At 42.3% G+C, this 24,312-nt stretch overlaps 1 protein-coding gene across 1 annotated transcript in view; it reads right to left on the bottom strand.

Moving 5' to 3' along the window:
* Positions 1–24,312, bottom strand: part of LOC137434268 (phosphoinositide 3-kinase regulatory subunit 5) — a 90,567-nt gene that overhangs the window by 18,979 nt on the left and 47,276 nt on the right. Inside the window, exons 4-12 of the mRNA XM_068127109.2 lie at positions 21,631–21,699; positions 18,685–18,823; positions 14,532–14,595; positions 12,749–12,914; positions 10,880–11,033; positions 10,113–10,196; positions 9,497–10,001; positions 7,682–7,766; positions 1,795–1,893 (exon numbers count right to left, since the gene is read on the bottom strand). Coding sequence (XP_067983210.2) covers positions 1,795–1,893; positions 7,682–7,766; positions 9,497–10,001; positions 10,113–10,196; positions 10,880–11,033; positions 12,749–12,914; positions 14,532–14,595; positions 18,685–18,823; positions 21,631–21,699 — 1,365 coding nt within the window. The remainder of the gene's footprint in view (positions 1–1,794; positions 1,894–7,681; positions 7,767–9,496; positions 10,002–10,112; positions 10,197–10,879; positions 11,034–12,748; positions 12,915–14,531; positions 14,596–18,684; positions 18,824–21,630; positions 21,700–24,312) is intronic.

Genomic DNA, 24,312 nt, shown 5'->3' with positions numbered 1-24,312 from the left:
CCTGTGACTGCTGGTTGCATCATTGCTGGAAACACGGTTGCAAACATCATTGCCTGGGCTAAATAAAAATGTATACTGTCTTTCACTTTGATGATATTAATCATTTTACAGTGAGTACTGCCACGTTCCTATAAGGAATCGGACGACTTACAATGCGTTCAGGACACGGTGCATGTGTGTACATTCGGGTCCTTTTTTATCATGTAAGTCATCATGGAATTTACGCCACGGCGGTTTTCGTGCTTTGCTCACAGAGCTTCCCTGCCGAAGTGTTAAACAGCACGAGAAAATTACAAAGGGACAATTACAAAGGGACAATTACAAAGGGACAAAGGGACGAGAAAACAATTACAAAGGGTCAAACTTCAACCCATTGAGACAAGATGAGCTGTTTTCTCAATCCGCAACATCTCCACCATGAAGGTGACAGAAACAATAATTCCTCCACCGGCAAGAATCTCTTCAATTCCTCGAACACTGGCCTACATAGGGATGCAAAGGTCAGTATTACGACTATCTTGATCCGAGAAAATTCCATGAGCCTCCTCCTCCTCCTCTTCTTCCACAACCCTCAGTATTTTGACTTAACCGTAGATGAAAAAATGTACATGATGCGGATGAGGACGTGTGAATGTGCTCCAACATTCTAACAGTTTTCCATCTACTTGTGTCTTCGCATTTCAGCTTTACACTGTGGCCTTCTTTTTAAAATGCATCATTTGTTCCAAGTCTTAACATGCAATGTTTGAAGGCGGGAAATGATTCCATTCCAATGCGGCAGGAATCATAATTCCAATGGGAAAATGAAAGATGTTATTAAAAGTTGCAAAACTGAAGTTGATGATAAAATTGGCACGGCAGCTTTGATGGCGACTAGATGTGAAAGATTCAGCAAAGCGATTGGTACGTATGAACCGTCAACCGCTCACTAGGCCTAATCCCAGAACATAGATTAGTACTCGGGCATCCTGGAGGCCGAGTTACTGTGAGTGCTGGATTCCGATTACTGGATTAGACTACTACTAGCAACGTACATTTGAGCGCGTTTCCGGAAATAGTTAAAATTGAACAAATTTGAGATGGTATTAAAAGGACGTTTCAGGTATTAAAAGGCCTCACACATCGGATATCAAATACCTGGGTGGCAGCTGATGTTAAAGAGCTTCCGCACAGCTTCAATCTGTTCATACGTTGCAATCCACAGTCCCTTAACCAAACTTTGATTGAGATGTGCAAATGTGCTTAATAACACCAAAAATATACCATTTTCCTATCTTGCCTGTGTCGTATCCACAATTTCGGTAACTTGACATTTATTTATGACATTTATCCATGACTTAGTTTACAAACACTGAACATCACCATCCATTTTACTAAAAGCGATCATCACTTGACACAGTCTATATGGGTATATTGTGTTAGTGTGAGAAATCTCTAAGGATATCCCGGAGACTCAATAGCTCAGTCGGCTGTCACTGCGTAAGTGATGTGGTTCGTGCGTTTGAGTCCCGGGTTGAGTCAGAATTTTTTCACACTAGCCCCACGCAGGAATTTGCTTCCTGTTTCATATATATATAAATAACTGAATTCAAGGCCTACTCCTATTCCAAAAACATGAGATATTTTAGATCTACATGCGATTGCAAACACGAAAACAGGACCGCAGTCTTTAGGGAGTTTCTGAAGCCAGGATGCAAGGAAGGTGCTGCGAAGTTATTTTCTATTAAAAAGAACAAGTTATATTAGCATGGTTTCATGACATGATATTTGGAAGATCCTTCCCTTTGCCCTTACCATTGACTGAGCAGACACAAGGCTATCGAACCTAGAAATAATGCCTTCATACCAAGGGTCCAGGGTTGAGAGGTATTTTCCAATTTCGCAATAATCGTCCTGCAAACAGAAAACAGACATTCATTCCAGTGGGAATTTAGGAATGACTCGATCCTAACAGTTTAGGTATTCCATAGCATGATGTAAAGGTAGCGCATTTACAGTGAGCTGTGATGTTTGAGATCTATCCTTGGTTCATTGTAATGCTAATCTGTATTGCTCTGCCATTTTGCTCTTCTGCAAGCCTTGGTATCAAGCACAAATGCACTTTGAAAAAGTTGCTAGTTGAAAACTGCTCACGACTCACAAATCTCTTTGCAAGAACAGATACACACTGGGAAGTTGCATGGATTCACAAAATCATGCAGCATTTGAATAAAATTGAATAATACTCATCCTTGTGAATGTGAGTCTTGGTTTGAATTGGCAAAGTTAAACATGGATGGTAGTCTTTCTTTTTTGCTCCGATGGTAATTAATAAAAATGATACAATGAAGGACAAACACTTGAAATGGGAGTTGCACCTCGATTCCCATGGTGTTCGAGATACTTTTATCGGCTTTCAGTTTGTAAAACACCTTGTCAAAATCATCGTTTACTGCCCACTAAAATGGTCATGAGTTTACAAGATGTGCATGGATAATGGAATTTCATGTTCTTAATATGTTTTACTTGCTGAAGTACCCGGCATTGTCTTGGGGGTGAGAGGGAAGGGGGATGGGTTGGAGGTGGGGATGGATAGGGGAGGGGGGGGTGAGGAGGTAGGAAGAAGGGGAAGAGAGGAAGGGGAGGAGAGGGGAAGGGGCGAAGGGAGAGGAAGAGGGGAGGCTGACAAATTTACCCATGAGAAGAGTGCTTTAACCTCAGGATTGCCCAGGTAAAAAAGGAAACTGCAATACCCTCTCCCACCACCACTAGGTGGCGCTACACCATACACATTTACAAAGATAATTTACGCCACACCCCCACGTGAGGTCACGGCCACATAGCCTATGTTACCCCCCCCCCCTCCCCCACCACACAAACACAAAGTTGTATTTGTAACCCGAGTTTGGAGTTTGTAACTTCAAAGATGTGGCCGTGTATAGAACACATACATAGAGAGGGAGAGAGAGAGGGAGATTTTTGCCTTTTATAGGTATAGATATATGATCTTTACATGACATGAACAGCAAAACAATTTGCTTATTAATGCACAAACAAATTTGTTAATGTTGCTATTAACATCAGAAACTCAGCAAAAGTAAAACATGATGATATATTCACCTCACAGACAAAGAAAGCACGTAAAGTAACATGCGATGTCACTCGGAACATACTCGACACCCCCATTTCACCCTACATTTCTATTTCTTTTGGTTTGCATTTGTCTTTCTGGGGCAAAATAAGTGGAAATCTGCAATTCTGCAGAAATGTGGCACGTCTCGTTACTTTTAATTCAGTTATTTAAAAGTACCGATCTTTAATATAAATACGATGACTTTGAAAGGAAAGTAATGGTATATTTTCACTTTTTAACATGATTAAAACAACCAGTAGATAGTGTGCTCAGTTGTGAGGGGGGGGGGGGGGGGTGGGGGGGGGGGGTTAGAGGGAGTTCAAGTTATTAGTACAAGTGGGGTCACCCGTGGGAATCCCACGGGCATGGAGGTGTATCGTTCCGATCGGTGCAGACGTTTTTGTGGTACCCAGGACAATAACGTTAGGCAGGAGTCCAAACCCGAAAATGCTGGAGACCAAAGCTGAAATTGGAAAAACAACATACCCTATTTTACTCCAGGGGGTCCCAGGATTACCCACTCAATATATCGTTGCGATCGGTTCAGCCATTTTTGCGGTACCTGGGAACGGATGGACAGACAGATGGACAGCCATTTGGTGAATTTTAGTAAAGATGAAGGTATCGACCCCTGTGTCTGCAACGCGTAGCTCATAGGACTTTTCTTCATGTAATATAGACATGGGGATAAGGATAAGTTGTCCTGTTTGTGTATGTGGCACTGGGAGACGGCATAGTCATTCTTAGTCTTGGAGGTTATGGATGTCCTGTCACGTGTTTGTCGTGTTGAACCAGGTGGGAGCCGGGCAACAGGAAGGTACTTCGTACTTTCCCCACGTCCGTGTCATGGCATGTCTTTCCACCCCCTCCCTTCACACACAAGGGGAGGAAGAAACTCAGAACCTCCAGAATGGTCGCCTTTGATTTGCAGCGAGGGAGGTGGATCGCCATTGGACCACGCCTGTAGATTGGGTAAAGGCGATGTTGCTATGCGTGAGCACGGTGTGTGCCTGATGGGCGCTCTGTAAGCGCCAAAATAGATGCATTGAGGGCAAGGAGGAGTTGCAAAAGGCACGAGTCTCGCGATTCACTAAGCATTTTGTTGATGTAAGGGTCTGGTGGGCACAAGCTGCCTGCTGCACAAACCTGCTATCCGGCCTGGGACTTACTGTCCACTTCTATAATCTCACCGATTCATTGTGAATGGGTGTTGTGCGTGTGGGCCCATAGCCAGTGTTAGTTTGCTTTCCATAACAAGGACAGTCAACCCTTAAATATCATGAGTTTGAATATCGCAGTTTTGACCAATCGCGGGCAACCTATTTAGTTATTGTGGGGCTTAAATTAGACCAATCACAGTTTTTGAGCCGAGTTGTGATGGTTATCTCACACCACAAGCCTTTTGTTGCTTACCACGCACTATTAATAATGGTGCTGAAGCATAAAACAATGGACAAAAATGATTTTTGAAAATTTATTTATTTGCTGGTTTACGGAGCTGCAGAACCATTTATAAAAGAAACACATCGACTGATTACAAAGGGAAACAATTTAAGAGCTTGATAGGGGACGAATGGTGTGGGCTTTAGATACATTACAGAAGGGAGGGGCCTTGTTTAATCGGCTTCTGAACGTTTAATCTGCTTCAACGCAGCAGGAGACTTCATCGTAAAGCCAATATACAGACTTGGCATTTAATATGGAATTTTTTTTTTTTCTTGACTTGGGTTTACTTTCTTAACTCAGTATATCAATCTGGTGAGTTTCTTTTACACTTTGGTGATTTATTTGTTAAAAGAACCATGTCACTTATTGTCTGTCGCAGCAAGAAGTCAACAACAGGATTATATCACAGGTGGCGTGGCAAAATGTACGGACAGGTGCATTTGATGATTGGCTTCACAGTCGGGTATACAAGGGTTGTTGCGTTCTGTATTAGTGTAAAACAACTGCTGCACGTCTCCAAAAGTTATTGCCGCTTCCTCTGGAGATGGTCCGTCAACTCAACAATGCTGTTTGTCATGGAGTGGTGGCTTTACGAAATTATGGCATGAAACAGCGTGCTATTGCTCGGCAGTATGGCATCACTCAAGGTCAGGTGTCAAAGATCCTGAAACGAAATGCTCAGAGGGGTGTCCCTACTCCAATACCGAGGCCAGGAAGTCCCCGCTGAACCACAAGGAGGGATGATCGCCAGCTGCACCGGTTAGTCCGCAATGGCCGTACCAAGTCAGCTAATCGGCTTAGGGCTGAGTGGCAGCAACTGACAAATGTGCCTGTATCCAGAAGGCTAGTCAACCAACGACTGGTTCAAGCAGGCTATCGTGCCAGGCATCCCCTGACAAAGCCACGCCTGACCAGACAACACCACCAGCGCCGATTGCAGTGGGCCAGAGAGCACCGTCAATGGCAGCCAGGACACTGGAATCACGTGATCTTCAGTGACGAGTCTAGATTTCTGGTCTATCGTCAAGATGGCCGCATCTGAGTGCGCAGACAAGTGCATGAAGCCTACAACAAAGATTGTATAGTGCCAAGAGTCCAAGCTGGAGGTGGTGGGGTGACCATTTGGGCTGCTTTTCATGCAGGGGGCAAAACTGACCTGGTTGTTCTGAATGGAAACCTGAACCAGTTCAAGTACAGGGCCATTCTGGAAGAAACATTGCTTCCATTTGCTCGTGCAGCCTTTCGAGGAAACTTTGTCTTCCAAGATGACAATGCACAGCCTCATCGTGCTCGCATGATCGAACACTTTCTTGCTGACCGTGGTGTAGAGCATATGGAGTGGCCTGCCATGTCCCCGGATATGTATCCGATAGAGAACTTGTCGGCAGAATTAACGCATCAAATCGACCACTTGGACCAGCAGCCGACCTCTGTGCGTGAATTGCAGCAGGCTATTGTCACTGCATGGCAAGCGATTCCTGTCCAAACCTTGGCAAATCTCGTGAACAGCATGCCTCAACGTGTACGTGCTCTCCTGAATGCTCGTGGGGGTTACACGAAGTACTGAACTGTAATTTTACTGTCCGTAATCCCAGTCGTAATTTAACTTTTGTTTTTGTTGAAAAACAATTTGGCTAATGCGCAAAATAAAGAGATACTTCTGGAAAACGTACAGAAGTTTAACACAGTACTGTCCATGAATTGAGTTCGATATCAGTTTACATCACTTTCAAGGATCAATTTATTTGTTTCGAAATGTCAAATGTGGTTTTTGTTTCTTTTAAAGGTCACATTAACAAAATCGAGAATAATTTCAACATAATTCCAATGAACTTTTGGTTCTAAGACATCTTGAAAAGTAAGTTCACCCCCACAAAAAAAAAATTCCATATTAAATGCCAAGTCTGTATATACGTATATATTTTACATGTTTATTTCAATTGTCATGTGTTTATTTTTAGCTGCCACCCACCTTCCTTTATATTTTCTCAAATCCCAGGAACCTAACCCCCTTTTTCCCATCAGCCCTTGGTTTTAACTATCACGGTTTTGAATATCACAGCATTTTCCAGGAACGTAAACTCCGCAATACTTAAGGGTTAACTGTATCGTGTTTATTTATTGTCTTTAGGATTTGTCTTTTGTCTTTAGGACAACAGATTCCATGTCCGTTTTGTTGTGCTTAATAAATTATTTATACGAGCAAATAATTCGTCCATACAAATGGGTTAATTCCCCCAGAAGTATCGAGACGGGATGACTTGTAATACCCATCCCTACTGGGAGTGGCGCTTCCTGATACACATTTACATCGAGTGAAATGGGATGCTCTCCCATACCCTGAACCCCTGTGCTCTCTTTTTATTTAACCACCTAAAACCTTCCCGTGCACACCCTAAGTACAACCACCATTTTAAAACTCATTCCGTCCAGCGGTTTAAGAGTACAGCACATAGAAGTCAAACAAATACACAAATACAAGAGAAAAAGACACTTTTTGTTTGAATTATATATTGTGTGATTTCCTAAGCCTGAAAGTGTGTCTTCATGCCGTCTTTCTGGTGTGCCAACAATTTGGATTATTGAGACTCCCTGGAGGATTTAATTAGTGTTAATTCTAGGATTGATAATTATAGACGTGGTTTACACCTCGTTTGGAGTGCAACGCGCATTCTCCGCTCAGGTGAGTTTTGTAATTAAATTATTTATGGCCATTAAAGCTTTTGTTCGACATGTACGGCTCCCACATGGTTGTGGTCAAAGCGACTGATATTGGGGTCGTACATGCGACAGCACGGAAAGGTATAAATTAAAATGCTCTGTTCAAGTCCAAGATGAATAAGTATAGGCCTGGTACTTTTTTAAAATACAGTGAAATGTTTGTTCTTCTTTACAGTTGCTCTCACATATGAAGAATTGTTCGTTTTCAGACACAGTACGGAGCCATGGCACATCCCATGGGGTGTTACGTTACCGACATTATGGATAACCTTTAATTAATTATCAGCTCAGAGTGTGAATTCTAAGGAATGCCAGTTGAGAGTGCCAAGAGATCTGGTCTCCGCACGAAGAAAAGTCAAACCACAATCCAATAATGTGTAACATGAAATACGAGGCTCGTACCACTTTAGTATCAGACTGCACAGGTATGTAGTAAAATTGAAGGTGCCAGTGTCTTGAAATTTTCTGGTTTTGTGCTTGCAATGTTCTAGCAATAAGGAAAAGAAAAGATGTTATAAACAAAAGGCACAATAATAAATATTCAAGAAAATAATAAAATCGAACCAAACAACAACTTATGAGGTCAACATTCAAAATCTTAGGCAAAGATTAAAATGATGTTCGGTCAACGTTTGCCTATTGCAGTTCCATGATTCCCCCCTCACCATTGGGAACAAACTCAACAGCCAGGAAAATGCCATCAGTACAGTCATTGATGAAGACCAATTGGAGCGTGGTCGGAACCTTAGACTAGAGACTTGTTTTCTGGGTACCACCAACAATAGTAGTTTGGTATTACCTTCAATTTTGAAATGTAGAGCAGGTTTAGATTTTGAATTCAAAAGCATGTTTGTGATGCTGCCAACTTCAGGAAGGACTCTACTGGCTCTCCAGAAGTGCTCTTCTGGATTTTACACAACCCTTGAGACAGAAGTTCGTCCCTCCGTCATGCGCCTTCACATGCAAAAGTCGCTCATGTTGCTGTGAAAGAACTCCACTTTAACAAAGTGGGACACACTGATTCACACTGAGTCTGTCTCTGGAGTCAGCTCCCCTTCCACCCCTTCCCTCACTTCAAATGGCACCACAGCCGACTCCATTTGTGAGGAGGCCGAATGCCTCAATTCTGTGTTTGCTTCAAAATCTTGTGATCCCAATCCCTCTCCCCCCCCCTCTCTCTCTCTCTCTCTGTAGAGATGGTGAGAGTGTGAAATGTATCAGGATTGAAAGGCACATTCCAAGTGTTTGACCAGCTTGTGATTTTTCAAGGTCTGGAGCGAGAGAAGAGCCTACAGCCTGTCTGTCTGAAGGATGAGAGATGTCACAGCAGAAGGTGGAATAATCAGAAAATGGATAAAGCGATTTTTCACAAAGAATGAAAGAGATCATTTATGAAGATCAGGAATAGGACTGGGCCCAGAACACTGCCTTGGGGCACTCCATCCTTGACAGGGAGAGGAGATGAAAGGATTCCATTGACATCCACACGTTGGCTACGAGAGGAGAGGAAGTCAGTAAGCCATGTGTGGAGTTGGCCTTGAATTCCATTGACAGACAGTTTTGAGAGGAAGGCAGGCTGCCAGGCTGTATCGAAAGCAAGAGATATGTCCAGATAGATGACCCTGATCTCAAGTCTGACATTGAGGGCCTCCATCCATTGTTGGGTGAGTCGAAGCAACATGACCAAGGTGGAGTGATCTGGTCTGAAATCCTAACTGCTGATCTGAGATGAGGTTGTTGGAGAAAAGGAAGGATTTCTTATCAACTGCGATGATGGATTCCATGAACTTGCTGATGATTTGAAGTAAGCCGATAGGTCTGTAGGCCAAAAACGTTCCAGAAGGTGGGAATAATTGGGGCTGTTAGAAGAGGAGTAGTGGATAGAGCATGTGCGTACAAAAACAAACAAGAGAAGACCATGCTTGGATGGAAAATCATGTGATACAATAAAAGATGGCCTGTTAATGGATGCTGAAGGAGAAATAAGTTCCATTATGGTGTTCATAGGCCTTGGTAATAGTGGTTTTGATTGGGGAAGAGGCCATAATGCGCAATATATAACCCAACCCGGATGGATTCTACTCGATTGGAATTTAGAAATCCCACTTTTATTATTTTACACAATCACAGCACAGAATTAGACAAATATCTGATTAATTAATCTCATTCAAGGTTCGTTTATTTTAATTGAGGAGCCGGAATAAAGCAAGTAGGTACCGGAGTTTGCAGTAGGCGCCAGCAAGTCTACCCAGAGTTTTGTCCATGCCAAACAAAACAATATGGAGCTGCTGAGGGCCAGGATGAGGGTGCAGTCCATGCAGGTGCATGCACGTTTGCTCGCAGCAGCATGAATGTGGACGTGCCAGGGCTTTGTCTCCATAACTTTCCGATGGACTTCTAAGGAAATTTCTCAAGTTGCAACCTGGCCGACGCCTCATTGCAGCCTTTCGATTAAGTCTGGGCGACTGGCGATTTAACGTAGCCACATGCTCCTCCTCGTCAACTACCAACGGCTGTTTAGGAAGTATCTGGTCAGCATTTTCTGCTTCCGTTCCTAGAACCTGTTCATGTAGCAAAGCAGCATCGCAGGGCGGCTCTAAATGTTGTGAACTTCCCGTGTTAGGTGGACCATGGTGAGCTACAGGAAAAAGTGAAGGTTCCTTTGAACAGGTTAAATTTGCTTCCTGTGCATCACTGTTGAGCAAGTGAGTGTTTAAGAAATCTGCAAGAAAAAAAACAACAACAACATTGGAATTAAAACACCTCGTCGTGATTAAAATAAGTAAAACCTATCAAAAACAGCAACAGAACGAACTATGTGCCACAGGTTTACCCAAATGATCTTCCTTCCAGATGCGAACCTCGAAATGCGGAATGAAGTCAGGAACATTCTCCAATTCTGCATCGCTCGCCCTCTCTGTCAGAAGCACGCAACAAACTTTTACATGTCTTCACCATTAACTCTGAAGGGAACAATATGACCATGACCCATTTTATAAAAATTAAAAATACCTTCTCACATATCGAATCCGAAAATGCTGCTGTATCGGATGAGATCATTACAATTATCTTGCCGATTATTTGCAAGGAATAAATGAGTCTTCACTTTTACTGGCAAACTTCCTCACTCTCTTCAATCCCACTCCTCCCTCCAGGTCTTTAAAACAGCTGTTCACCACCATCTCTTATCTTCCCCCATCCAAAACCTTGATCTCTTCTACCCCCATTAATTTACCCCAGATCCATTTTTTTTTGAAATACCGACTTCTTTCCTGGAAGTCCTAGCAGTGTCCATGTGTTTTATACTCCCCCCCCCCCCCCCTTCCCATGCCTCCTCCCCCCAAGCCCTCTCACTACCACAGATCTCCCGATGTCCCTGTTCTCTGCTGTTGTACTTGTGTGCTTCCCTCTCTCTCCCCATCTTGTCTCCCACTCCCTTTATTGTATGTTTTGTGTCTACGTTTGTTTTTTTGTGATTGATGTTAGCTCTTCCACAAGCCTCGATCTTGTTCTACAAAAAAAAAAAAAAAAATTTGATTTTGAACAAAAACAAAAAACATTCCTGCCATGAATTTGAACGGAAACCTCAATCAAATGTACCTTGTTCAAAAGAGTTTGATACTTCAGCAGCAATTTCATGGCACTGCTGCTTCAGTTTCACCAAAGACTTCCCGCGGTGCGGCGTCGCTGCGGCCTCTTCCATGGCATCTGTGCACCTTTCATAAATACTCTTCAGCTGCTCTTTTGACAAATTCTATGGAAAGAAATTATTTTTAATCCCTGTAACCTGTTTTGTGGAATAATGTCATCCTCAACATAAAACAAGAAATGTCATCAGCATTTGAACAAATACCCAACCATTTTCAAGGGTCTATTAGGACAAACAAGTCGACGTTGAATAGGTTATTGTGATTATTATTATTATTATTTCATATGTAGTCTGTAGCTGCTGTTGCATCATTGCTGGGAATGCGGCTGTGTTGCTGATGCAGTTACCCCTGTTCCCAGTAAGCTGGTACTCATTTTGCCAACCTCGGAAGGTTCGAACTCAAGACGATAAGATCTTAGGCCAACCACCTTAACCGTTAAGTCAACACGAGGCATGTCAAATAGGTGAGTGCATCGGATAAAGAGATTAAGCTGAGAGAGGGTCAACCTCTCTTGCGAGAGTTAACATCTCTCTGGTAACTGTCAGACAGATACTTCAGTGCCGACGAGTCTGGCATTTCACTCAGGCAAATTGGCAGGGACTACACGTAGGCATCTCACTTTAGGATTGGTCTCCAACATCTACTGCCCCTGATGTTAACTCAATCTGTGATTTCTTCCAAACAATAGTTGTCTCCATGCAGATGCAACAAAAAATCCATGGTGACAATGACATGACCAAACTCGGTGGATGAGTTGGGTAGGTGAAAAGAACAAGGTGAATAGGGTTTGGTTCAGGTCCGGATCGAGATCCGGCCTATCAGTGGGTTACAAAATGTAAACTGTTCAGGCTGGTGTTCCCTGGGCAAATTTTTAATTATCAGGCCTAAGACTGCAACAGCAGACCTCAAACTCTTACATATACCCAAAGACAGACTCCTATATGACTAATAGGGGTTACAAACAGCACCAACCTCCACATAGAGGGGTCAATATATGGTTGAACCCCAAAAAATTTGATACAAAAGGTTTTTCAATGGATTCTGGTACCATTGGGCATGCTAAAGAAGAATGTGACAATCCACATAACAAGTTTCTTCCAGAGGAGTCGGAGGATGACGATGAATAGCGACTAACTGTATAAGACAACAAATGCCTAATGGGCTGGTAAACCTGGCTTACTGGATTACCTGATTACTTTGTGCTTATTTAAGTAATTTTGATGATTTACTGGGTGCCTTAAACCTAGGTATACACACTGAAAAAATCTCTCTAGGTTGACTACTATTCGACAGAGCCATTTTAGTGGATCAGGATGTCACCTTGGGATGCCATCTTGGACTTGTCAATAAATAATTAACTGATGGTAATTTTATTGATTCAATTGGATTCCTTGGGCCCTAAAACCTAGGGTTAGACACCAAAACCACCTTTCTAGGTTGAATAATAATTGACATATGGCCATTTTAAGCTCCCGGTGGCCATCGTGGACGCCATCTTGAAAATGACCCCTTTCCGGAAGTCAGATGTTACTAGATTTTTAGTATGTTATTTAGCATGCCCAATGGTACCAGAATCCATTGAAAAACCTTTTGTATCAATTGTTTGGGGGTTAGGTGAGTTTTTTTCGTATATCGACCCTACTAACAGTGTAACAGCAAAATGCAAACATTGAATGCTATTCATCTGCAGATGTATTTGGAAGAAAGAACGTTAACACAAACACAGTGTAGCATTTAAACAGTCATCTTGAGGAACTCAAAAACCACAAGGAAGTGGACAGTTGCATCAATGTTCACAATAGTCCACATCGTTATTTACCTTCAGCTTCTCCCGCAACATTGGCACGTTGAACTGCGTTCCAAAAATACTCTGAAAGGCCTGCCCAATTAAGACCTCTTGCGGAGGTGATCTGGTAGTTACACCATCAGAAACAGCCTGCTCCATCCCTGGTGACAAGTCTGCAGGATCCAACAGCAAAATTGTTCTAGAAAACATGCACAAAAGGCCTTTTCACATCTCACCAAGGTGGGTCGACTACTTCGAGAAAATGCATTTTCAAATACTGGCTGAAACCTTGAAAATTACCCATGAAAACAAACAAGGTAAGTGCTTTTCCATTATCCTAACGGAAATGGTTATTTGGTCTTTCCACTCTCCGATGAGCACAGATAAGCTTTGCTTTCACAGAGATGATTTCTGAAATGTTTGCTTAACAATTTGGGAAGGGCAATTTTTAATTGACCCTCGAGCAATGCCAGAGCAGTAGTTTACGTACACTCAGCAATTGGCTACCCGCTACCATGCAACAATAGCAGTCTACTTCAAAGACAACTGCCATTGGCTCGCAATTCAACATATGCTTGGGTCAACTTTGCATGCTGCCAAAAATATTTTTCTTAGCAACAAAATATTTTCTTAAAACAAGAAAAGTTTTCTTGAAACAAGAAAACCATGAGAAAAATTTTCTAGCCCCAACAACAGTGGTTCTCATGGTTTTCTTTGATTTTTGTTTTTTGTATGCAGAATCGAGGCTCGTGTAAGAGCTAACGCATTGAACATGAAAACATGCACAGACAGATAAAACATGCAATGAAAGGAGCGGGAGATAAGAGGGGGACGTAGAGGGAAGCACACAAGCACAACAACAGTAGAGAACAGGGATGTCGGTAGATCTGTGGAAGGGGGAAGGCTGGGGAGGAGGGAGGGGTACACGGTATAAAGCAAATTAACACTACTAGGAATTTCAGAAATGAAGTCAGAGAATGAAAGAGGTGGATTTGGGGTGTATTAGCAGGGGTAAAAAAGATCAAGGTTTTGGATGGGGGAAGATAAGAGATGGTGGTGAACAGCTGTTTTAAAGACCTGGAGGGAAGAGTGGGATTGAAGGGAGTGAGGGAGGTTGTTCCAGAGGCGGGAGAAAAGGGGAATGAAAGAGTGAAGGTGAGCAGAGAGTCTTGATTTTGGCAGTTTAACCATAAGAGGGTTGCTGGCAGATCTTGTGTGACCAGAAGGAATATTTTGGGGACAGAGCACAGAGAGAGCTGGAGGAGCAAGGCCAGAGAGGAGTCAGTCGAAGACGGAAAGATAGAAGTTGGTCCATGTTGTCAGACAGTGAGATGTAAATGGAGTCATCACTGTATGTTGGATGGTACAGAACACATATGAACAAGAGGTGGGAGCGGAGAGGAAGCCATAGCCAGAGGTACTCCTGGGGGGTGGGGCGGAGAGAGGGCAGTGCAAGGAGAGTGAAACTTTTCACTCTCCTTGCACTGTGTTTGTTTCAGGAAAGTTGTTTCAGGAAACTTTTCTTATTTTAAGAAAACATCTAATTTTGGCAAGTTTGTGTCCAGGTTAACAAAAAGAGGCTGAATAAAATTTAAGCAATGATTTTCCTCTTCATTCATAAATGCTGAAAGAGTTTAGGTACCGTGCTCGGTACGTGACAGGGAAATCCTAAAACAAAATAACTTTCCTCGCGCTAAAATAATCAACACTTTCTATTTCTCTTCTCTGTCCAATTAGACTCTACTCAAGCTGAACTAGTCTAAACGTTGGCAACCAAAATAGTGTAGAGCCAATTAAGATGTCCATGATTACTTACTTGTTGCTCAAAGAGTCATCGTGATTCATGTTTTCCATCCTGACAATCCTCTGATAAGTTATACCTTCAAAGAAGTCAAACCAAACATATTAATTTCCGAAAGGTTGGATAATCACACAAAGATATTCTGTATATTTAAAAGAATCACCTTTCCAAAAGCTTGTTAAAATAATAATGTTGTTTTGAAAACAACACAACAATCATCGTATTGTGGTCACAAATTAATCATGAGGCCAAGTTTGCCCAAACCATAGGAAAAGGTGTTACGACTGTACAATAGCAAGAAGAGTAGCGCTCCAAAGCAATAAGACGATAATACTTAAAATAATAATAGCGTAGTGTTTGACCACTCTTTGGGAGCCATTTGTGCATTTTTTTTACTCCAAGTGGTGAATGCTTTCTGGAGAGGTCAGACAAGGATGCAACTGTTCTTTTGGCTGGAGTGAGAGGGTTATCAACATGTGCATTGTGGGAAAGCATCAGTGGCGTTACAGCGTCCGCTCTGAGTCTGGGAGGTCGGAGGTCCAAACCCCTGCTGATTCATACCAAAGACTTTTAAAATGACAGATGCTGCTTCCTTGCTTGACGTTCAGCATTTAAAAAGAGGATAAAGCACGGACAAACAACCATATAGGTTGGTAATAATAGCGCAGGCTTTTATGGGCCTGTAGGCCTCCTGCGTTGATGTTTCTTGTAAGGGAACTCATATTATTACATAATGTTATGGAGAGAAACACTGTTGTTGCTCTTAGTGAATCAAATCAGTAAAACTGTTCGTTGCTTAACTGCAATTAGCACCAAGTTCACTCTTATGTGCCAGACAGAATAAAATAAAAAACTGTGTACAAGTGGAAATTTGGAAGAAATTGGAAGAAAAAGCTCTTCCTTTGACAAATATCATACACAGGAAAATATGATACTGCCCATTCAATTTGTGCTGTTACCCCCATTCAACCCCCGCAATACTGCACAAAATGTAATCTATACAAGTGTCCTGTGAGTTGCGATGAGATCTATAGTCAATTCCTTGACATAGTACAGAAACAATCCCTTACTTACAGAAACAATACTAGACCCAGTACATCGATGACTTCCAACTAACCTCCGACAAGGTCTAGGCTCGTGGAAGAGCTAGGACACAGAACAGATCAGAACACAACATAACAAAGGGAACAGCAGGAGAAAGGGGAAATGCCAACAGCAGGGCGGAAGGAGAAGGTAGACAGAAACGGACAACCAGGGATGCAGGTAATGACGAGGGGTAGGGGAGAACGCAAGGGGTGGACAATATGGATACATCTTACTATAATTCACCAAATGTCCGTCTGTCTGTCCGTTCAAAGGTACCGCAAAAACGGCTCAACCAATCACAACGATATTTTGGGTGGATATTCCTGGCACCCCTGGGAGTAAAATAGGCTATATGGTTTTTCCAAGTTTTCCAATTTTCCAGTTTTTCCAAACATGATGGAATAGTATTTACCAATATGAACAGTGATGTGGCTTTTATTGAAATTCTACAAATACTGTTTAGATTTTGATGACAATTACGAACCTGCCACGAATGCGGAAGTGGACAGATGACGGCATTTGCGCAGGTTTGATAATATCCAAATACAACCGTCATTTAAAACAGTATTTTGTTGAAGTATCAATTGATGATTGGAATTGAGTGAATACAATTACGATTTTGAATTCGTAATTGTGTTCACCCAACCGTACGGAACTTCACATCAGGATTTAAATATTTGTTTATTTCACGAATGTTGTTAAAAGTTAATTTTTTATATTAATGTTATTTCATTTGTGATTGGAGTTTTTCTGTTTGGAATGAAAAAAGAGATATCGAGTTCAAGTCAATGACGGAATGCCGTGATGGTTTCTACTTTCTAAACGTGAATTCGTGGATCGCCATATGCAGATTCGCCATTGACTGGGTATGAAACACACGTACATGTTTGTTTGCGAACGGGTACGTTTTTCATGGAAGTCCTTCACGAACTTGCTATCCATGTCTGACGTGCGACTGAAGGTGCTACAGGAATGTGGAATTTATTGGTTTCATGCTTTAGCTTTCGCCGTTTCTGCATTGTCTGTTTGCTTCTGGCCTCCCACCCATGCGTAGCACGGGTACCTTATAGTAAGCAAAATTTTGAGAGGGGTGTGGGTGGTTTAACGGGTGTAGAAAAGATCATGGCTTTGGATGGGGGATGATTTGAGATGGTGGTGAACAGCTATCTTGAAGACCTGGAGGGAAGAATGAGATCATAAAGAGAGTGTGGAAGGTGGTTCCACAAGTGGAAATAGAGAGGAATAAATGAGTGGTGTTGAGCAGTGGTTCTGGCTTTAGGCAGTTTCATTAGGAGAGGGTTGCTGGTGGACCACGTGATTCCTGTGAGATCAATCGGCTGTCTATTGAGATCATTCGGCTGTCTATTGAGATCAATTGGCTGTCTATTGAGATCAATCGGCTGTCACCGTGCCGCGGGCTTGTTTGAGAGAACTGTCTGGGGATATACAACAACAACAACAACACGGACCACAGAATTGATTGGGGGATTTGTCAGCCGGTCCTTATAGACAAAATAATGGTGCGAGTCTTTGTATTAATACACAACTTTATTTTTAATACCAGATTAAGGCTCGTAGAAAAACAAGGTTATAGAAGGTAAAAACATGTTCAAAGTAGATGACCAGTTGTATATATTTTCTCAAGATCATCAGGGAGGGAAGCTGCTGCAGCTATGAACAAAGAGGAAATCTGATAGCCAGTCCAGGTGGGGACGGTGGACACCATTAGCTGACAGTTGGAGAAGCAATAAATGGAGACACACGGTATCAAATGCTCAGAGTATGTCCAGTGAGATGGCCCTGACCTCCTGTTTGAGATTAATATCATCCATCAATTGCTGACATCTGAGATCTATGAAGCAGCATTTGCAGGGTGGAATGACCTGCATGGAGGCCAAACCAGTTAACCGTGACTTATCAGGTAAATTAATAAATACCAAACCCTGTCTTTAACACCTATACCACTTTGATTTTGTCATAGATATGAATGAATGAAAGATCGTTTTAAGGCCATTTTTCCCCGCTAGAGCGGGGGTTAGCCTTGCGGGCCCCATGACAATCATGGTTCCCTGTTTGAGGCAATGTTTTTATGGCCGGATGCCCTTCCTGACGCCAACCCTTGGTCGCCTCTTATGATGTGCAGGGATACGGTGTACCTATTCTAAACTGGGGTACACACCGGGATCATTCATCCCAGCAAGCTGGTACTCAATTTGCTGACCTCGGAAGGATGACAGGCTGAGTCAACCACCCTGGCGTTAATTCAGCGATCGACCGGGATTCGAACCCAGGATCCAAGGATCCCAACCCGGAACCCTAACCGCTAAGCCAACACCAGGCTTGATTGGCATAGATAGCTCCATTCAAAATCAGCTCAGACCTCATTTCAAACACGAGTTAGAAAGAACATTTGACATAGAGGAACTTGGTCTTCCTCGACATAATCTGAAAAGTGTCTGTTTGTTTGACTTCTATGCACTCCTAAACCGCTGGACAGAATGAGTTGAAAAGTGGTGATTGTACTTGGGTTGTGCACAGGAAAGTTTTAGGTGGTAAAAATTTTTAATCGTCCTGGGAGTTCAGGGTAGGAGAAGTACCCCGATTCTCTCTATGTAAATGTGTATCGTATAGCGCCGCTCCAGGTGGAGGTTGGTGGTTGGTATTGCAATCATCCCATCTGGAATAAGGGAGAAATTAACCTGTCCATAAGGGCGGGCTCTTCACTAGTGCACAACATTTTAACAAGAAAATTGGTTTCAAAAAGGTAATCCAGAACAAAAATGAAGGAGTGATAAATAATTCTGCAGGTAGTACTTACTGCAAAGGTTAGGCAAACATTTCTTGAGAATCACAATAACAGGATGAGTTTTCAAAATCATCATATAACTTGAATTGTAACTGCCAAGTGAGTTTGAGAAGTTATTTTGTTACAACAAAAATATTTGAATGATTTATTCATGCTTACTTTACAGCCAAACTTATTTATGCTAAAATTAATTGTGGGTCCTATAAAAAAAAGTACACAGTGATGAGCATGGAACGCGAAGCTACACCTCGTTAAAGACAATGATGCTGAACATACCTGGTGCCCTCCGCTCGGCCTTGATGAGGCTCAGGATGTCTCGACACACATGGCCCATTGGATTGGGCAAAGAGAGGAACTTTCGAAAATGGCAATATGCTCTTTGAAGGACATCATTATTTCCATGGATGTGCGGCATCTACAGAAAATAATCAACAGGTGGTATCTGTCTCCTTGTCTCGGAGACCAAATTCAGCAACAACATCATTTTAAGACAACAACCTGCCTGCTTTTTTCTGCAGAATGACATGAGCCTTCATGATCAAGACTAGTTTTCCATCCTACTTTGTGTGTCTAAATTTTGTTGAAGGATTTTGTAAATTGACAAAGTAAACTCATGCAAAGAAAAAGCAAGGAAAGCAGACATTGGAGTCTTCACAACAAAAGCATTTTCAATTTAATTTGCCCTTTGCTCATCAATCGCTTAAAACATTTCAGGCAGAGAAATACGTCAAATGTCCACCCTAATCCTCAGTGAATGGAGCGAGGAATGCCGAGTGAAGACAACTCTGTTTACTTTTGGCAGCATTTTTAAAGCATTTTACACTTTTGGGTTATGAGTATATCAAGTCAAAGTACTAATGGATTGACTAGTTCGCAAGAGGACCACTTAAAAACATTGCAGCACTTCGGAAAGAAGGCCTTACAGTAAATCAGATTTTAGTATTCTTCTTTAAAGGTCGAACATCTTCACATATCTGCATCTAATCGACAAAATGTGGGAAAATTCATCATTAGTCCATTTCTATATACTAGCAACGGTACCCGCCCTATGGGCGGGGCTTCAATTGGGAGGCCCAAATGAAAAGAAAAAATATCAGAAATTGAAGGCTTTTTTTATTTTAAACGATTTATATAAACATCCGTTAAATCACATCACACACATATCATCAAAATCTAAACAGTATTGGTAGAATTTCAATAAAAGCCACATCACTGTTCATATCGGTAAATATTATTCCATCGTGTTTGGAAAAACTGGAAAATTGGAAAAATTGGAAATTGGAAAAATTGGAAAATTGGAAAAACAATATAGCGTATTTTACTCCAGGGGGTCCCAGGATTACCCACCCAAAATTTTGTTGCGATCGGTTCAGCCGTTTTTGCGGTACATGGGAACAGACAGACAGACAGACGGACAGACATTTGTTGAATTATAGTAAGATTGTACAAAAGGTCACTACACCCAACAATATTAAATTAGTGAGACTAAACGGGGAGATAAGCTGTTCACAGACAAACAGGCAGACAGGGGTGAAAACATAACCTCCATCCACCTTCAGTGGCGAAACACCGGGATGAGTGTTAAGCCTCTAATACTTGCCAATCTTTATTTTCATTTTTTTCTTCCACTCAACAATCTCCTTTTTACACTTACCTAGAAACAACAATTTTTACCTCGAAAACACGATTCTTAAATAACCACCCAGTTTTCTCTCCACTGGCTCTAAATATGAAAGTGCTTTCAAGACCATTCCCTTTGTCCCTCTCTTGAAACGTGTACGTCCCTTTGATTACTACACTTCAGTTTAGACTGTCAAACCTAGGTTGAGGTGAGTCTGGTTAATTAATCCACAGTAAAGATAATAAAGGAGATGGGAAAAAATTTACCTACTGAAATATAGGGTTAGGATTAGTCTAACCCTAACCATACCAGCCCTAACCCTAACAATTTGCAACAATTGAACACGAAAAGGAACTCGTGCATACAATACATGAAAAGTAAGAACACAAGCATTCATAGAACACCTTGATAAGGAGGAATAAATCAAAACAGAAACAACAAAAAAGCACAAATAAAAGAGAATGATTATAATGGGAGTGGTAAATACCAAAGAAAGTGAGAACAATACAATAAGTTTGGAACAAAATAAAAATGGCTTGCGGCAAAGGATGCAATTGTGAAAATGATGCAAAATAAGAAAATGATGTGATAGAAGAGTAGAAGGATAAAAAGATGAAGCAAATGAGATGAGGTAAGAGGATCAGGCATAAAGAAGGGAGGAGAAGAAAGAGAAAGGGAACAGAAGGGAAAGAAATGAGAAAGTCAACATCGTTCAACCGCTCTGTATTTTGCATTGGCTCCACATATTTACAACAAGAAGGTGATACTCTCGGTCCCCCGCATTTTGGGTGGTATGAAGAATACATCTGTGTAATATGAAAGAAAAATCTTGAACGGTTTAAGCCAGGTTACCGAGATGGTTGCCATGGCAACATAATTTAGCAAATCACAGCCATGATCTAATCAGGTTAAGATGAACTCATGACGAATCGATATCTGTAATATGAAAGCAAAAAGTTCAACAGTTTTTGAAATATCGCGTACACAAAAGTACATGGACAGATGATGAGTCGGTCGGTCGGACGGAGCTCAATCTAATATTCCCCGTCTCCGACCTTGTCATACGCATGGGGGACAATTACAACTGGTGGAGTCTAAGGCCGTTGATATAACACTGATACAGTGTTCCATTATGGCCCAAGTGCCAGTCGAGAAATTGGATATTAAATATAGGGGGATAGTTCCACTTGGTGTAACCATCAGCAGAGACACACTACATTATAAAAGCCAGAAAATAGTTTAAACACAATACTCATCCCGCAATTTGTACACAGGAGCAATATAAGCAAGGAAATGAATTAAACAATATAAGCACGGATATTTAAACATCCATGTGTTTTATACCTCTCCAATCCCCCCCCCCCCCAACCCCCTCTCATGCCTCCGCCCTCAAAGCCTTCTCCCTCACACAGATCTGCCGATGTCCCTCTCCTCTGCTGTTGTACTTGTGTGCTTCCCTCTCTCCCTCCCCATCGTCTCTCGCTACCTTTATTGTATGTTTTGTGTGTCGTTTTTTTTGTGATTAATGTTAGCTCTTATACGAGCCTCGATCGTATATACAAAAAAAATAAAAATAAACACAAGACAAAAAAAAGACTCACATGAACGAGAGCGAACCAAAAGAGCAGAGTAAGGACAACAAATGTGTTGTAGCAATCAGACTCTCCCATCTGCAAACAAAAAAATGGCATATGTGAGTATACATTTCAGAAACTTGCAACTAGCATAAACTAGCCCTCTGGGTGGGGCTTCAATTGGGAAGCCCAAATGAAAAGGCAAAATATCAGAAATTGAAGGCTGTTTTATTTTAAACGATTCATATAAGCATCCGTTAAATCATATCACACGCAAATCATCAAAATCGAAACAGTACATGGCGCCCATTTTGAAAAAACATTGAATTCTGCAAAACGGAAGCAGCCGCCACACGTCTTTCTCAGTCGCACGTTTATGTGTGAAGAGTGCGCGCCGAATCTGTAACACCGAAGCGGCAGCTACACCTGTTTCTCAGTCGCTTTGCACACACTGCCGTGTTACTTCGGAGCCGCACGTTTATATAGGAAGAGTTCGTCAAGAGTCTGTTCGTCAGCCTGCTCCCAATTATCAGCAAAGTCATGGAATCCATCATTGCTTTGGATATGAAATCTTTCCTCTTCTCCAATGGCTTGATCTCTGATCATCAATTTGGTTTCAGACCAGGTCACTCTACTCTGGACATGCTGCTTCTGCTGTCTCAACAATGAATGGAGGTCCTCAATGCCAAACAGGAAATCAGAGCTGTCTCCCTTGACATATCACGTGCCTTCGATACGGTCTGGCACCCAGCTCTGCTCACCAAACTCTCCTCCTATGGTATCCATGGAAATCTCCATGCATGGCTTGCGGACTTCCTCTCTGGTCGTAGTCAACGTGTGGCCCTGAATGGATTTCTCTCATCTCCCCTTCCTGTTCAGGCTGGAGTTCCCCAAGGCAGTGTGCTGGGCCCTGTGCTTTTTCTGGTCTTTATCAATGATCTCTCCGACTCTCTGGAAAATCCTCTCTATCTCTTTGCTGATGACTCCACTCTCTGCCGCTCCATTCCTCTTCCCTCAGATCGGCAGTCTGCAGCCTCCTCACTCTCTGAAGACTTGGACAAAATCACAGACTGGTCAAACAAGTGGAACATGTCTTTCAATCCTGACAAATCTCACACTCTTACTATGTCTCTCCGAAAAGATCGACTGGACAACCCTCCGATCTACTTTCTCAACAATCCTCTCCAAGAAGTTCTGTCGCTCAAGCTTTTGGGTCTCACTATCTGCCATGATCTTTCTTGGGAAAACCACATTTCCAAGCTGGCCTCCAAAGCCAGTCGCCGACTGGGCATCCTCCGTCGTGCGAAGTCCTTCCTAGGCACACCTGAGCTCCTCACCACATACAAGGCTTTCATCCGCAGCTCAATGGAATACTGTTCTCCCCTATGGGCTGGTGCTCCTGCCTCACACCTGGCTCGGCTTCACGCTGTTGAATCCAAAGCTTTCAGAATCATTGGAATCTCCCGCGATGAAGCTATCTCTGAGGGCCTTTCACTCACTCACCGCAGGCAGGTAGGTGGTATTTCTGTCTTCTACCGACTCCTCTCCGGCCTTGCTCCCCCAGCTCTCTCTGTGCTCTGTCCCCCAAATATTCCTACAGGTCGCACAACATCTGCCAGCCACCCTCTGATGGTTAAACTGCCGAAATCTCGGCTCTCTGCTCACCTTCACTCTTTCATTCCTCTTTTCTCCCGCCTCTGGAACAAACTCCCACACTCACTTCAATCACACTCCTCCCTCCAAGTCTTTAAAACAGCTGTTCACCACCATCTCTTATCTTCCCCCATCCAAAACCTTGATCTTTTCTACCCCCACTAATTCACCCCAGATCCACCTTGTTTGAAATTCCAACTTCTTTCCTGGAAGTCCTGGCAGTGTCCATATGTTTTATACCTCTCCCACCCCCCCCCCTTCCCATGCCTCCCCCCAAAGCCCTCTCCCTCCCACAGTTCTCTCGATGTCTCCATGTCTCTCGGTCCCTGCTCTCAAATGTTGTGTTTGTGTCCTTCCCCCTCTCTCCCCATCTTGTCTACCGCTCCCGATGTTATTTGTTTGATGTGTCTGTTTGTCTTTCTGTGTGATTAATGTTCGCTCTTTCACGAGCCTCGATCTTGTATACAAAAAAAAAAAAAAAAAAAAAAAAAAAAAGAGTATCTACTCTCTCCTGGTACGTAGAATTTCAACAAAAGCCACACCACTGTTCACGTCGGTAAATATTATTCCATCGTGTTTGGAAAAACTGGAAAATTGGAAAACTTGGAAAACTTGGAAAAACAATATAGCCTATTTTACTCCAGGGGGTCCTAGGATTACCCACCCAAAATATCGTTGCGATCGGTTAAGCCGTTTTTGCGGTACCTTCGAACGGACGGACAGACGGACATTTGGTGAATTATAGTAAGATGTTTCCTCTTTTTCAACAGTTTGAGGCTCATGGAGGACCTGGATGGCAGTATGTGCAAAGTCAACGCAAACACAATGAAAAACAGGCCTATGAGGGGTCAACCGAAAGCAAGATAAATAAGCAGAGAAAGCTATAATTAATACAGGAATAAAGTTTAGATATAGTAGAAAAATTCATTCATATTCATATTCGTTATTGTGGTTCACGTAAACACATGGTAATTTTCCTTCCAACCATTTATCGAACCAACCAAGATATTCTAGTTTTGTATTTTCAATTACTAGAGTAGCTCATGGTGGTTGAGT

Source organism: Myxine glutinosa, chromosome 10 (assembly GCF_964187855.1).
Source record: "Myxine glutinosa chromosome 10, kmMyxGlut1.1, whole genome shotgun sequence".
Classification (NCBI taxonomy): Eukaryota; Metazoa; Chordata; class Myxini; order Myxiniformes; family Myxinidae; genus Myxine; species Myxine glutinosa.
The sequence above is the reverse complement of the archived record's forward strand: the minus strand, read 5'-3'. Positions and strand labels throughout refer to the sequence as shown.